General features: G+C 34.6%; 1 protein-coding gene across 1 annotated transcript; it reads right to left on the minus strand.

Moving 5' to 3' along the window:
* Window positions 1-235: 235 nt before the first annotated feature.
* LOC125075515 lies at window positions 236-14804 on the minus strand. The gene is made up of 5 exons (XM_047687230.1): window positions 14677-14804; window positions 12636-13038; window positions 2926-3153; window positions 2158-2586; window positions 236-706 (listed from the first exon to the last, which is right to left on the minus strand). Exons 1-5 carry the CDS (start codon window positions 14802-14804, stop codon window positions 236-238), a joined length of 1659 nt encoding a protein of 552 aa, XP_047543186.1.
* Between the last annotated feature and the right edge of the window lie 2418 nt (window positions 14805-17222).

Consider the following 17222-nt stretch of genomic DNA (forward strand, 5'->3'; position numbering starts at 1 on the left):
CATCCATGGTGCCAAATACATGTTTGAAAACGGTACCGATGCCAGAGAACCAGGCGGACCTTTTATACTTAGAAGGAATAAGATGAGTGTTTGGGGTTCTTGTTGAGAGTTTTAAAATGGGAATATACAACTCTTGCGCGTATAACATATATTTTTTAACGTTACAAAAATGTTTTGATTAACCGTCGGTAGCGTGAGAACGATTCGAGGGCGAGGCTTCTTTCAACGGCCTCTTTCAAGCGGCGTTCCGTTCTACGTCTTGACATGCCCCCGGCCTTGGAAGCTCCAAATTCCAAGAGTTTACGTTGTCCGCTGCATCCAGAGGTAGCGGGCAAATTTTAGAGAAGGCGCGCCGTGTAATTGCGCCGGATGCGACTCTATTGGCAGCAACTCTAGAAACTCCATCCTTCCCAGGGAACGTAGATACGATCCGGCCCATGCTCCACTTTAACGGAGGGCTGTTGTCATCTTTGATAAGGACAAGAGTGCCTTCCTTTAATGAATCTCCACTCTTCATCCACTTTGTCCTCACTTGTAGCTCCGAAACGTACTCTTTTGACCAGCGGGTCCAAAAGTGTTGTCGGACTTGCTCAACTCGTTGGTACCGCGTGAGTCGCTGAAGTGCAGCTTGCTCATAGTCTTCACTAGCAGGCGACGTCAGTGGACGACCAACCAAGAAATGGGCAGGAGTGAGTGGGGAAAAATCATTGGGATCCGTTGACATAGGAGAAATAGGACGGGAGTTCAGGACAGCTTCTACCTGTGTTAAGACTGTACTAAACTCTTCAAATGTAAAATGAGCGTTGCCTAGCACCCTTTTAAGGTGATGCTTACATGACTTCACCCCCGCTTCCCATAGACCACCAAAATGAGGGGAATAGGGGGGAATGAAACTAAATTGAATATTATTGTTAATAGCATAATCTCTAATATTATCTGCGCAATTATTTAAAAATTTTGAAAATTCTGTCATTAAGCCAGTGAAGTTTCTTCCATTGTTCGAGAATACTTCTGCTGGTTTACCTCGACGTGAGATGAATCGCTTGAGCGCAAGTAAATATGCTTCAGTAGACAAATCACCCACTAATTCGAGATGGATGGCTCGAGTTGTGAAACAAATAAATAAACTAACATACGCTTTTGTTAATTTTGCACCTCTGCCCTTTCGATTTAGTATGAGCACCGGCCCAAAATAATCAACACCCCTGACTGCGAATGGAAAACTTATAGCTAGTCGCTTAGTTGGTAAATTGCCCATCAGTGGACACAGAGTCTTGCCACGAAACCGCGTGCAAACAACACACTCGTGCACAACCCTCTTGGCAAGATTCCTGCCGCTGACTGGCCACCACGTTTCCCGAATGGTAAATAATAACAACTGTGGTGCTGCGTGTAACAGTTTTATGTGTTCATGGCGAAATAACAGGTAAGTAAAATGATGTTTAGATGAAAGTAGAATAGGATATTTTTTATTATAATCGAATTGAAAAACGTTAGACAATCTTCCCCCTACTCTTAATAATTTATTTTCATCCATAAATATATTTAAATTTTTTAAATTACTTTTAGTTTTTGCTTAATTTTTATACATTGTATCATACTCAGGAAACGATTCGCGCTGCGACAACAAAGCAAGCGTGCTAACAGCGTCTCGCAGCTCATCCACACTCAACGCACCCGTTCGTTTTGTGTTTGTCTTACGCGTGTTATATAAAAAACGTTTAACGTATGCCATGGTGCGTTGGATGCGGTTGAACCGCGAGAAAATGGAAATAAATCATTACAATCACCAAAGGTGTTACTTTGTATACTTAAACATTTAACTTCCGGTAGATTGTCTGCGTTTGTCATGATCGTATGTACCTGAGCTGAACGTGACGTAAAATTAGGATCGTGAAGAAAACTTGGGCCTTCCCACCACAACCCCAGGTCTTTTAATGTCGATAAATCGGTACCTCGTGACACTAAATCAGCTGGGTTATCGTGTGTTGCGACGTGCCTCCATACAAAGTCACGCGTCAGCTCCTGTACTTCGACTACCCGGTTCTGTACATATGTTTTTAATTGATAAGGTGCCATACGTAACCATCCTAAAACGATAGTTGAATCGCTCCAGAGTATGACGTCATCGAACTGACAACGGAGTGATTCAATTATCTTCACAGCAAGCCTAGCTCCCGTTATAGCGCCGCACAGCTCAAGCCTAGGAACAGTTAAAGTTTTTAAGGGGGCTACTTTGCCCTTAGCGCATAACAACCTTATTGTAACACCTTCTTGCGTAAAGGTACGTACGTATGCACATGCCCCGTAAGCTACTTGAGAGGCATCAGTAAAAATGTGTAGTTCTGAACGAATGTGAGACCTAGCAAATGTATGGCGCGGTATACGTATGTTACAAAGTTCATTGAGACTATTTAAAAACTTATTAAATTCATTTGACACATCGTGAGGTAACTCTGTGTCCCAATCAATCTTTAACAACCATAATTTTTGTAATATAATTTTAACAGATATTATAGTCGCGCTTAACAAGCCTAAGGGATCAAAAATTTGAGATATAATCGATAATATACCACGTTTCGTTATCTTATTAGGGTGAACATCAATTTTAGTTTGATAATTAAGCTGATCAGAGTGACTAAGCCAACTGAATCCAAGTGTTTTTGACTGTGATTGTTCACCTAATGAAAGATTTTTAAACACTTGTGTTTCCGATTGTACATTATCCCGTTCAAAATTAAATAACCATTTACGAAGAGGAAAGCAACCCGAAGCTAAAACTTTAGTAGTTTTTTCGCATAATTCTAATAATTCATGCTTATTATTGCTCCCCGTAATCATATCATCAACATAAAAGTCCTGTATTATTATTCGTTTAACGTCAAGGTCATTGCACTCGATAGCTAATTGTCGCAAACATCTCACGCTTAGAAAAGGCGCCGACGCAGTCCCGTAGGTCACCGTGTTCAATCTATAGCTCTCGATGGGTGCATCTGGATTGCTTCGCCATAATATAAGCTGGAGGTCGCGTTGATTTTCCACGACTAACACCTGCCTATACATCTTCTCGATGTCGGCACAGGCTATATAAGTATTTTCGCGAAATCTCAATAGAATAGAAAATAAATCGCCTTGAATGGCTGGCCCGACCATCTGCAAATCATTTAAAGATTTATTAGTTGTTGCTTGCGCACTCGCGTCGATCACAACCCGCAATTTTGTAGTTGTACTATTTTCATTAAACACACAAAAATGCGGCATGAAATAATGTATATTATTATAAGTGTAAACACGACTCATGTGACCTAATTTAATGTATTCATCTATAAATTCTTTATATAATTGTTTACAAGTCGGTGAAAGAGAAAGTCTTTTCTCGAGAGAAAAGATTATTGATATTTTATGTATAACAGAACATTGGCTTGTAAATTATCAGTTTATGTTTAACTTTAGTGGTCACCAGATGGCTAGTATGTTCAATAGAAAAAAAGCTATACGTGGTGGCTCATTAATACTTATTAACAAAAATCTAAAATTTAAAGAACGTAAGGATGTTGTGAGCCTTTCTATTGAGCAGACTATTGAAATAGCCTGTGCAGAGCTTGAGCATGTCATTGTTGTATGCGTATACAGACCTCCTAGCGGGTTATATGAAGCATTTGAGAAAATATTGGAAAGTGCATTATTGAAATTATCTGGATCAAGTAAATATATTTTTATTTGTGGTGACTTCAACATAAATTTATTAGAAAACTGTAGCACAAGTATTAGATTCAGATCATTATTATATTCATATAACCTCATTAACTTATTCTTAGAGCCAACTAGAATCACTGAATCCACTGGAACATGTATTGACAACATATTTACCAACTGTGTACCTAATCATAAATGTATTATAAATATGTTAAGTTCTGATCATTGTGGACAGTTGGCTTCATTTAATTCGCAAATAAATAATAATGCTAAGGATTTAAAACAGACATTTGTTCCAATCAATTTGTATCGAATTGAGAAGTTCAGAAGTAATATCATGGCAAAGCTCTCATATTTACAATTAAATGATAATTCTAATGAGCTTTATAACATTTTTTGTAAATTAATTAAAACAGAGTTTAATGCCATATTTACAAGACAAGACAGTCTATTCTAGGAATTTTCTTAAATTTAATGATTGGGCGACTGTCGGAATTCACAAGAGTAGGCAGAGGTTGTATGAACTTTATAGTGAAAGATCATACAACCGGTCTTTTTCATTTATCAGTTATGTTAGTGCCTACTCTAAACTATTCAAACGTGTATGTCATACAGCTAAATCATTGCATATAAAAAAAAAATTATTGAGGCACCTGATAAAATTAAAATGACATGGAAAATTATTAATTGTGAAACTGGAAGAGTCAAAAATAACATCTCCGACTTTAGCTTATCTATTGACAACAATTTATTTTCCTCAGATCGGGATGTTGCAACTGTTTTTGAAAATTTTTTTGCTGACATTCCATTTTCGACAACTAACTCATTAAATTCCTCTCCTACCGTTGCTGAATCATTATTAAAAAACCATGTGGAAGAATGTAATATTAGCTTTAAATTTAATACAGTAAGTGTAAGTGATGTAATAAGTTCCTTCAGATCACTAGATATTAAGAAAACGGCCGATCTGTGGGGGATCTCTGTCAAGGTAGTCAATTCAATAATTGATGTAATCGCACCCTACCTTGTCACTATATTTAATAAACTAGCTGTTACCCGCGGCTTTGCCCGCGTAGAATATAAATATATTTACAAATTAACTTCAAAAATTACGTTAATGTAAGACCTCTTTATATACCACATTGGTGTGTATTTTAGCCCTTAGGGTATAATATTCAGAAACGCTTAAATACGTATCTACTCATTTTTAATCAGTAGCCCAAAAATAAAATATCATGCATCTAACTTCAAAATGACGGACTTCCAGGCTATCCTGTATACGAAATGTCAACCTCTATTTCTCCCTTTAGGCGTAAAATATCCAAAAGCGCTTAAATGCGAATCAACTCATTTTTTATCGGTAGCCTTAAAATAAAGTTTCCTACTTCTAACTTCAAAAATGACGGTCTTCCATACTCAACTATATAAAAAAAGACAACTCTTATTAAACCCCTTATAGGTTGAATATGCAGAAATGCTTAAATACGTATCTACTCACTTTTAACCAGTATCCCAAAAATAAAGTTTCATATTTTTAATTGAAAAAATGACGGACTTTCATAAAAAATTTACATCCCTTATTTCAGCCCCTCGGAGGTAGAATATTAAGAAACGTTTAAATATGTATTTACTCATTTTTAATCAGTAACACAAAAATAAAATTTATTCCTTCAAACTAAAAAAATGACGGACTTCCAGACTAATCTATATAAGAAATGTCAACCCCTATTAAACCCATTAGAGGTAGAATATCGAGAAACCCTTTAATAAGTATTTAATCATTTTAATCAGTATTCCAAAAATAAACATTCATGTTTTAACTTAAAAAATGACGGACTTCCATAAAAACTTGCAACCCTTATTTCACCGCCTTTGTGGTAGAATATTAAAACACGCTTAAATTCGTATTTACTAATTTTTAATTAGTATCCCAAATATAAAGTTTCATGCTTTTAACTTAAAAAAACTCCCATAAAAAATTTCAACACTTATTTCACCGCCTTAGTGGTAGATTATCTAGAAACGCTTAAATACATATCTAGTCATTTTTAATCAGTATCAAAAAAATATAGTTTCGTGATTCTAACTTAAAAAATTACGGACTATCATACATACTTTCATCCCTTGTTTCGCCCCTTAGGAGTAGAATATGCAGAAACGCTTAAATATTTATGTACTCGTTTTTAATAAGTATTCTATAAATTAAGTATTATGTTTCCAACTTAAAAAATGACGGACTTCCATACAAAAGTTCAACCCCTATTTCACCCCTTTAGGGGTAGAATTTCCAAAATTCCCTTCTTAGTGGGTGTCATGATATGTTAGTTTATAAGTGTACAGCCTAAAATATAAGTTTTATGCTTCTAGTCTAAAAATGACAATACTTTCAACAACTTACAACCTTTCATCCCCCTTTTCAACCCTTTACAGCATTTTTTCCAATTAAAACGCCTATGTCCTTTTCATGCACATAGACTATTTGTATACCAAATTTCATTTAAATCGGTTCAGTAGTTTTGGCGTAAAAGCGAGACAGACAGACAGAGTTACTTTCGCATTTATAATATTATATAGTATGGAAGTATGGATAGTATGGATTATTAGAAAAAAATACTATCCTTAATCCAAACAATACTATAAAGAAAACTATGACACCTAATTATAATTAATTTTATCTACATCCAAACTAAAATAAGTGTTAATAATTGTGAAATTATTAGAACCAAAATATTATCCTTAAAACAAAATTAAATAGTATTTAAAAAGTATTACTATACACGACGATATTATATCGCAAAAACAAATAACGCTGCATACAAACGCTCAGAAGGGAGCCCACCGCGCGTCGATTTCGACCAAATTTGATTACCATAAAAACGGTTCTAGTGAGTTAATCTTAAAAGATAGACATATACTGTCGCAGACATTTTTTTAGATCATTTCAAGAGGAATAATTCTTTCATACATATATTTTTGATATATTCAACCGTTTTCGCAGCGCACGCAACGGAAGCCCTCAAGGATGAATAATTTTCCCCGCTTTTTTCACTTTTTCCATATTTTTTGTCGCTCCTAATAATTGCAGCGTGATGTTATATAGCCTAAAGCCTTCCTCGATAAATGGTCTATTCAACACAAAAAGAATTTTTCAATTCGAACCAGTAATTCCTGAGATTAGCGCGTTCAAACAAACAAACAAACAAACAAACTCTTCAGCTTTATAATTATTTAATAAATGTGTCCTTAGTGGCGTGTTTCCTGACCTCATGAAACATAGTAGAGTATTACCAATATTTAAATCAGGTAGTACATCAGACCCCAACAACTATAGGCCCATCTCTGTACTACCAACTCTTAGCAAGATCTTTGAAAAGTTATTACTAAATCAAATGCTAGTACATTTTAACAATAACAAGTTGCTACACAAGAAACAATTTGGATTTACAAGGGGTCGCTCGACAACTGACGCTGGTGTTGAGCTCGTTAAAAATATTTACAGGGCCTGGGAGGAGTCACAGGATGCCTTAGGGATATTTTATGATTTATCTAAGGCCTTTGATTGTGTGCAACACGAAACTTTGGTCAGGAAGCTACGTCATTATGGAATTAGGGACACTGCACTCAGTCTTCTGATTTCGTATCTGAGCAATCGCATTCAGAGGGTTGATGTAAATGGAAAGAGATCTCCCGGGTCTCCAGTTACTGTGGGGGTCCCTCAAGGATCAATTCTTGGACCATTTCTCTTCCTTGTTTATATAAATGACCTGCCATATCTCCTAGGTGATAAACTCGAGATAGTATTGTTTGCTGATGATACTTCTTTAATTTTTAAAATAAAAAGACATCTTTCGATATATGACGATGTGAACAATACTCTCTCTGAAATAGTAAATTGGTTTAGTGTTAATAATTTAATGTTAAATAGTAAAAAGACTAAATGTATTAAATTCACTACTCCCAATGTAAGATGTGTCAAAACGAGTGTATGTTTAAACGGGGAAGCATTAGATGTTTTAGAATCTACAGATTTCCTTGGTATGACAATAGACTCTAAGCTCCAATGGGGCCCCCATATAAATAAATTGGCGAATAGACTCAGCTCTGCAGCCTATGCGGTAAAAAAAATTAGACTTTTGACTGATGTGGATACGGCACGCCTTGTGTACTTCAGTTATTTCCATAGTATAATGTCGTATGGCATCCTACTCTGGGGTAATGCAGCTGACATTAATACTATTTTTGTACTGCAGAAGAGGGCTATTCGTGCAATTTATAACCTGGTCCCAAAAGATTCGTTAAGAGGTAAATTTAAAGAAATTAAAATAATGACTGTCGCTTCTCAATTTGTTTTTGATAATGTTATGTATGTACGCAAAAACATAAATGATTTTCCCAGAAATTGTGACGTACATTCTATTAACACTAGGAACAAGAATAAACTTGTTACTCCAAGTACCCGATTACACAGGGTTAGTAACTCTTTTTTGGGGCAATGTATACGTTTTTACAACAGGATCCCAGAAAACGTTCAAAATTATTCAATTATAAAATTCAAAAGAGTCGTTAAAGAGCGTTTGTGTGCTAAAGGATATTACAACACTAATGACTTTTTAGTTGACTGCACACCTTGGGAATGAAATGATCGCCTCCAGGCTGTTTCAAACAACTAAAATATACTTATCATTGTACCTACATGGAAAATGGTAAAAAAAATAAAAAAAATATATCCCGCTGAGTTTCTTTCGCCGGTTCTTCTCAGGTCCGAGGTGCTAAATTCCGAACCGGTGGTAGATTTTTGACAATCAATAAGCAAGTGCAAACACTTCTATATTGAATAAAGATTTTTGACTTTGACTTTGACTATATTTGTATTTATACACATGGGTATGTAAATTTATATACAAAATCAATTTATATGTCGTTGACAAAATTTAAATATAAATTATGTTAATATTCAAGTATACGTATATTGCAAAATTAAATTAATTATAATTTTACGACACGAACCCGTTTGGTTTGCGGTCCGATTGCTATAGGCAAGAATCACGTTATCGCCTGGTGATCCCATGACCTTGGCTTCCACGCTCAGCTGCATTGTTTTTTATGAGATGTCATCTTAACCGCTCCTATCTCATAACTCCTTAGTTCTTCAATCCATATCTTTAAGATAAAGCGAATTAAATTAAAATATTGGGTTTTTATGTTAGCGTGTAATTAAATATATATGCGAATAAAACTGAATTTTACTATAATCACATATATTTTATATATATTTGGTGTCATAAAAATACTTCTTACCTTATATTGTCTTTTCCAAATACTTAAAAATGTAGTACTATAATTTATTGTCAAATCGCAGTATGTATTTTTCTGTGTTCGTTTGGATATTTTTAATTAAGCGAACAACATGCTTACGGTTGAGCGTCAGACGCTGCGGGCTGCGCGGGCCGACTGGGCGCGTGAGCATTAAAAACACTTAAAATATTATGTACAATTTTACGTATAATTAAGAAAGAGGTTGCGCCCTGCTCCCGCGCGATCCGGCACACTCTGCGTAGCAAGTGCGACAGATATACTCGTACCTAGGTAATAATTATGTTTATGCTGCCTTTATTATTATGTTAATTTTATATATATATTTTCCTCTTTAATTATTTATTGCATCGATTTAATATCGCTCTTTTATTGTTACCGCTGTCAGTTCCGCAATAGCATTAGGAGACCACTGAAAATCAGTGTAGAAGCAACAATGTTTCTATTTTTCACTGAGTGGATGTCCTTTTGGCTAAATTACACTGCTGCACACTATTTATTGTTTTATATTATTTTAATTATTAATTTTTTACTCTTAAAACTTGTTCTGTTGTAGTTGTATTTTTAGTTATTATTATTTTTTTTTTTTGTTTGATGTATTTTAGGATAAGTGATATTTTGTTATGTTTCGTTGTTTATGTTGTGTGAAAGTAGTGTAATTTGCTCAATAAATGTTTATTATTATTATTATTATTATTAAATGTAAAAATACAACTATGAATTCGCCGGAAAAGTTGTTTTTTATAGTTCCAAAGGATGCTAAAATGCGAAAGAAATGGATAAAAGCTATGAAGCGATTAGATCCATTTGGAGATAAAAGTATAGTTTATTGTTGTGAAGATCATTTTGACGTAAGTATAATGATTATATTTTATATTGGTACATTACATTTTATGGTACATAAGTGATAATAATTATCTTTATCTTATAATGAATCAATTTTTTTACCGGATTAATCGCGTGTTTATTGATTTTACATTGGCAGGAAAAATATAAAATCAATAAGGTTGCGATTAATCCGATTAAAAATGGTTTCATTATAATATACAGTGATCGTGAATACCAAAAGACATTACTATTAATCTTTTGTAGTTTACATTTATTTAATACCTTTAAATATAAAATCATGCAAGATCAGAGGTGCAAAACCTTTGGAGTCAGAACTTTCCGTTATGTTTTACATAGTGTTACATATTATATTATCTTGAGATTGTATGATCAAGAGATTAAATATCTTGTGACTGTGCCTACTGCTCTGCTGGCGTAGGCTAGGTGTAGATGGCTAATACGATTTTTTATTTTTTTAGATTGAGAATGATATGGAGAACTATACTAAATATAAGTTGGTCGGGGGAAGAATTAAATTAAAACAGGGTAAAGTTCCACACAAATTCAAATGTCAACAGGAAAAGGAAGATAAAAAACCTCAGAGATCTGCAGTGCAAAAACGTCATCGTATAGAATTTTTTGAGTAACTATTAAATGAAGATGAAACTTCGGTGTTAGAAAAACCTGAAGAGATATTTGTTGCTAGTTGTGAAGACGAAAAAGAAATAGAGGATCCATTAAGTTTTGTAAATAATGATCAGTGTTTCGAAATATCAAAAAAAAGTAAGGGAGTGCAAGTAAACCTGAAAACTAAACGTGTCCATAAACAACCATGACTGTTAAAAAATATCTAAAAAAAAAGAGTAAAATAATATTTTCATCAGATGCAGTATCTTTTAGTAGTATGATCGACACATCTTCAAATGCCTCTTCACGTGAAATGTACCTTGATCAAGAATCAAATAATCCTAATGAAGTTTCAGGTTCGGATCCGGAATGCGAAACACTTTTTTTCAGAAACTATATGCAAAAGGCTGCTCTCTTATCCATATCTAGAGAACCACAACTGTTGTTAGGTTTACCTAAAGAATGCTATTTTTGTATTAATATGTTATCTGAAACAACAAAATGTACGCCGCGAAATATTATGATAACTTTAAAAAAAATACGCTTGTATCAACCTAATACTATTCTGGCCTTGGATTTTGGTTTGTCGACTAGTTCTGTTACTAAAATCATAAGGGTTACTGTTCCGGCTATAGCATCTGTACTTAAATCACTTGTATATTTTCCACCTGCATCCGATGTTCAGATGAATCTACCTATTCCATTTAGAAAAAATTACAATCAGGTTCAAAGCATTATCGACTGTTTTGAGATTCAAATTCAAAAGCCTGTTGATGCCGTAAAGCAAGCTCTTACGTGGTAGGATTACAAAAACTGTAACACTGTAAAATATTTAATTTCAATAATACCAGACGGGTTAATAAATTTTATTTCACCAGGGTATGGCGGCAGGGTAACAGATTCATTAATTTTTGAAGATTGTGATATTTTGCAAACTTTACCTGAAGGATCAGCAGTATTAGCAGACAGAGGTTTTAAAAATATTGCACATTTGCTACAACAACATGGACATACTCTGATCAAACCTCCTAGCGTGAGCACTAAAATAAAAGCGACCCGAAAAGAAGTTTTGGAGACAAAAAAAATTGCAGCGTTACGAATACACATAGAAAGAGCTATCGGCAGACTTAGATTCTTTGAGTTCATGTTGCCACACGCTTGTGTAGATCTAAAGCAAGTTGACCTGCTAGATTCAGTAGTGATTTCTGCATGTGGAATAGTTAATCTTCAAAGCAGTCTGTTTAATTTAGAGTAGCTTCCTAGTGTTTTAAGCAAAATACATTTAAGTTTATTTTATTGTATTAAAAATATAAAATATTGAGGTAACGTACATTTCATTTTCCATTAATGTTTGTGTTATTTATAGAGTTTTAATAAAACTATTTTACATTAGGATAATGTTATTTTATTAATTTATCAAAAATATTTTCCTTCCAAAACTTAATACATTTTTCAAACATATCATCACAATATTTTTTATTATAAACTACTTCATGCACATCAACCTTCCTTGAGGTTACAAAGTCAACATGTGCAATACAAAATAGAGCTTTCCTTTTTCCGGTCATTTGCATTTGTGTTTGTATCTGAGCATAATATTTTTTGCCTAGTTTACCTTTACTACAATACGTAGTAAAAGTGTTTGCCTTGGTTGGACACTTTACTTCTAGAACGCAGTCATCAGTAAGTCCGTCAGGCGAATCACCAATCATAGGCCACTCATTCTTTAAAAAAAGACCAGTATCCACTATCTTAATACTATGTAGCTTCGAGACTTCTTTTATGACATCCTTTTCTAATTTTTTTCCTCTTTTGATAGCATTCGTTTGATTAAAAGTTACAGCACCAATTATTTCCTCAACTAAAGAGCCATCTTTTGTTGTGCACTGAGCAGCTTCGTGCATTTTTGAAGCTGTTATACGCCCGTAGCGCATTTCAAACCACAAATTTGAATCTGATTGAGCTGTTGTCCCCTCTTTTACTTGATGACATCTTGATTCCGTCATTTCGTTTTTACAAAATGTTATAAAACTTTCAACGTGAAAATCAACACAGGATTTTTTGAAACGATTAATTAAATAATGAATGGACATCTTTTCAACTTCTTTTTTTTCACACATAAAATGTGAAAGAGAACATTGTATTTGAAGCTCTCTAAGTTTTAATGCTACTTTGTCAAAAAAAATATTTCCATTCTGGCCGACTGAATGAAGTGTTATACCACTTGTACCGAAATCTTTAGCTTTAATCATTTTCAGTGTGGTACCAATACCTGAGAGCTTAGATTTTTTCCAATAACACTTGGTAGCAGTCGTTGAAGGCTCCTCGCTTCGACGATGTAGCCACATTAAAAATGCTATAGTATGCTTACAGCCACCTCTGCTGGCGGCACAATCTTCGCAGGTTACATTTAAAACTTCTTCATCCTTTTCATTACATTCTAAGCTGCAATGATAAGGTGTGGTACGTACGCGGTGTTCTGGCGTGATTCTACATTTAACCGTACATACATCACCTACTCTTTTTACTTGAACATAACCAATAGCATCATCGCCATAGCTGTCTCTTGCCGATCTGAAATAAGTTTTCAATAAAAATAAATGGTCTTACGTATTTTGTTAGTAAAAAAATACAAATAAATAAAAAAGGTTTAGTACAACTGTCCAAACATCTATATTTGCAATTAAAAATTGAGTAAAATAAAATTACCTTACGTATTTTAAATTTAATGATAGGTAGGTACTTCTACTATTTGAGTTTGTAGCAATACGTCGTCGCATTATCAACAGAAACCAAAACTTATGTCAAGTATGTAAGTAACCAATAATAAACTTAACTTATTTGAACCGCATGCCACACCTATTACACGACCCCTTTGAAACAATGAAAAGCTTTCAGATTTTGTTATTGGAATTTGAAGTAGCACGCGGTCGTTTGTAACTTATTTCTCCGAAAATAATTATTTATTGCGACGTCTGTTTTTTGTATAAAAACTTGTGCAATCGTTTGAAACAAGTGTGCATTGAAATAAGTTAGCTCTGTCTATGCCCACACCTATGCTTGTATATATCCCATCAAAAACATAAATGTAAAAATGAGAGCCAAGTTAAATATTATGATATATACCTTGGTTGTTGTCTTCAACGACAAAAGAAGTGAGATCTAAATATGTGCCAAGTTAAATAGTCCTTTCTGAAATTTATTTATAACTACATAAAATATCATTTCTTCTTATAACTTGGGATAATATATTGTTGCCTAAGGTCTGACTTGGCTAGTTCTTATATGTTTAGAATAACAAATTATAACTCAGAACATCTAAGAAGAATGGAGCGCAGCTCAGTATTGCTTAGTTAGTATTAACGTACATTAAGAGCTGCGATGGTCCAGTCACTAGAAAACATGAATCTTAACCAGATATTGCGAGTTCATACCCAGACAAGTACCATTGAATATTTGCGTGCTTAATTTGTGTATATAATTCATTTGCCTATATATATATATATAATTCTAAGCCTGTTAGGCTTAGAACTTACGAAGGCTATAATATAATTCGTATAGTCGACTATACTCATAAATACTAAAACGAAAATGTTTGGATTTAAAAAAATTAAGGGTGGTATTCAACTCGTTATATATTCACGCGAAGACCTTAAAATCCACATTAAGACCGGCTGTAATAAGTTTTGATTGGTGGATCTTACATAATTTTTTTTGCAGTTATTACAGAAACTAAGTATTATATAAGTGTTCCTAATAGACCCAATAAAATGAAAAATTATAATAAAATGATAAAAAATTACCAGTTTCAGATTTTTTCCTTTATATTGGCCTAATTATCTACCTGCATGCCAAATTTGAACTTTCTAGGTCACCTGGAAGTAGGTTATAGTTTTGATCTATAGGTCAGTCAGTGATAAAAATGACGATTTTTAGACGTTAATATCTAAATAACCATTTGAGATGCGCTTATGAAATTTAGAACACATATGTATCTCGCGAGTCTCAATATATGAGCCAAATTTGACACATTTATATGTCAAATAGTTTTTGAGTTATGAGAAGGTCAAAAGTGGCTCCAAATGGTTCGTGTAATATTACACACGGTGCTGCTCGCCAGTTCTGTTACTTGAACTTGGCTGACACGCTACCGTGTGTCTAGATACTCGTGCATTTTTAAATAAATTCATTAATTCTGGAAAGTTTACTTACCTTTGCATTTTTATCCCTCGCATTTCGGTGGCAACAAAATCACTATTTGTTGATAAATAATGAGCAACCATTAATCCATTTATTTTAGGTAGATTATCCGATTGCCCTTTTTCGAATCCTTCGTCCATTTTATTAATATAAATAATCGAATAATATTTACTATTATTAGACTATTAACGTAATACGCGAACGAAAACACGACAAATTACTGCGCAAGCTATTACAACTACTATAAGTGCTGGCGACTTGATACTAAGCGGTACGCTGCCCACGCGACGCGTTGTGATATGACGTCACAGGTACTCACGCGGCTGTTAGCGGGACACGATATTTTTCGAAACTTTGAATGCCTATAAAATCAAAACTACTAGGTATTTTTGACTACAACAAAAACTAGTGTATTTGTATACATACAGGCTTTACTGAGAAAAAATTTCAAGCGATTTGGCATACCTAGTAACATTCTTCATTATACTAACTTTGTATATTGATAATTGCAAAAACACAATTCATATATTCATGGATAATAATTAACAAGCAATAACAATTATACTATATCACAAAATTATATCGTACTGTTACGCCTGGTGGATGCACCCTTATGTGCTGACGTGCACTACAGCATGCTGCATCAGCAATAATGGCTCAGTAGTCAAAAGCGAAGAATGATGGTCAGTCTCTCCGAATCCGTCATACCGTTCAGACATCTTTTCTATATATTTCCACTGTTTCCTTTTGTTAAATTCTATGTCTAAATCTTAATAAATCTCTGTTTCCTTAAAAATAGTTTTTTAAAAAAGACTCCAACGGAAACCCGCGTAACATTGGTGGCAGCGTAAAAGGGATATAAAAACTATCCCCGGGTCCGTCTCCGTTAAAATCAGACTAAAAGTAAGTGTAAAAGTGACGAAACTAAAACAAAAAGTGGAAAACTAAAACTGTTTTACTTACCTTAAATCTGTATCGCGAATTGATCAACGTCTCAGCATCTTTTACCCGCTATTCCTGAAAGGAAAAGAAGAGTCTCCTCCTCGAAAAGGAGAGTGACGAAAGAATACTTACCTCGACTCTGCATCTCTCACCGTCTCCGCATCCTGACTCTGCTATTTCAAAGACAAAGAAAATCATCATCATTCGACTTGCTGTGAAATATCATCATGTCCCCGGCACTTCGTCGTCGAGATACCGCTGTTTCCCACTGTTCCCGCATCGTCAGCGTCTAGACATCGGCTCAAGTATGCGTGTCGCGTCACTCCTTATCATCGCTACATTCCAGTAAGTTAGTCATAACAATTCACCGTGTATTAATTTCTCTGTATTCATTTTTTTTTGTGTGTTTGCTCGTTCTTTATTTTATTTTAGCTCTCCGTATTGCTATATTTCACTGTGTCCGGTTGTAGTATTACAAGAAAAATTCCTTTCTTACATAACATTATATTATGCCTAAAGCCTTAAAATCAGAAACAGATTTAAAGCTTGACGTCCCGGAGCCTAACTCCGAGATTCCGCAGTCTCCCATATTATCCCCGCGAGTCACTAGATCTAAAGCAAAAACCGACATGGATATCAACACGCTATTTAAATTTATAAAGCCATATAATGGTAACCGAGAAGGGCTTAATTCCTTCATAATAAACTGTAATAATGCAATTGAACTAGCAACCGAAACACAAAAGTCAATTTTATTAAAATATATTTTATGTCAACTCGAGGGAAAGGCTGAGCTTGCCTGCTCCATCAAAGAGTTTAACTCTTGGGACCAGCTCCGAGAGTTTCTTAAGACACAATTTTCTGATAGAAAACATTATTCCCATTTGTTAACTGTCCTCCAAGAGAGCAGACAAGGCCAGACCGAAACTGTTAATCAATATGCACTAAAAATTGAAACGTATTTATCGCAACTATTGTCCGAGATTTCACTTGCGAATCATCCAAAGTCAGAACTCGCTGGTAGGACCGCCATTTCATAATGGACCTTAAGCCAAATTTGTCACTGACAGTCAGATGCAAGTCTCCAATAAATTTAAACGAAGCAATCAATATCGCGATATCAGAAGAGCGTATCGTGGAGTCTGTATATAAGAGATCACAACAACACAATTTTAATCAAAATAAATCAATAAGTTCATTTAATCGACAGAGAGACTCACAACCAAAGACTTTGCAGCGGCCAAACTTTACAAGCTCAAACTATAGCCCTCCTACTCGTAATCTTATAATTTGTAGATATTGCAAAGCTATAGGGCACACAATTGATCAGTGTCGAAAACGCGAGTATAACAATCGCAATCGCCCTCCATCTTCTACTCCATTTAGACCACAACCTCGTGTTAATTTTGTGTCTGAACCTTTGAATGCTAACACTGATGATTACGGCCGTGACGAAGTTGACAATTCAAAAAACTAAGTCAAGTCTCGTATCGGTGTCGTGCGAGACACCATCCAATTATTAAATCCGACGCCTTTCTACTTAATAAATCCACTGAATCCACTGTATCCGCTGTTACATCAGCGACCACTGTATCTTCTGTATCCGCTGTAACATC

The sequence above is a fragment of the Vanessa atalanta genome, chromosome W, assembly GCF_905147765.1.
Source record: "Vanessa atalanta chromosome W, ilVanAtal1.2, whole genome shotgun sequence".
NCBI classification, from domain to species: Eukaryota; Metazoa; Arthropoda; class Insecta; order Lepidoptera; family Nymphalidae; genus Vanessa; species Vanessa atalanta.

Bases quoted from the DNA above. Each gene is read 5' to 3' on its own strand.
- LOC125075515 (XM_047687230.1), bottom strand. From the start codon at position 14,804: ATGGACGAAGGATTCGAAAAAGGGCAATCGGATAATCTACCTAAAATA. The intron at 3,154-12,635 runs GTAGCATTAAAA...AATGATTTGCAG, and splicing joins GAAATATTTTTTTTGACAAA to ATGGTCGGGCCAGCCATTCA. The intron at 707-2,157 runs ATAATTGAATCA...ACGGATCCCAAT, and splicing joins GAGCTAGGCTTGCTGTGAAG to GATTTTTCCCCACTCACTCC.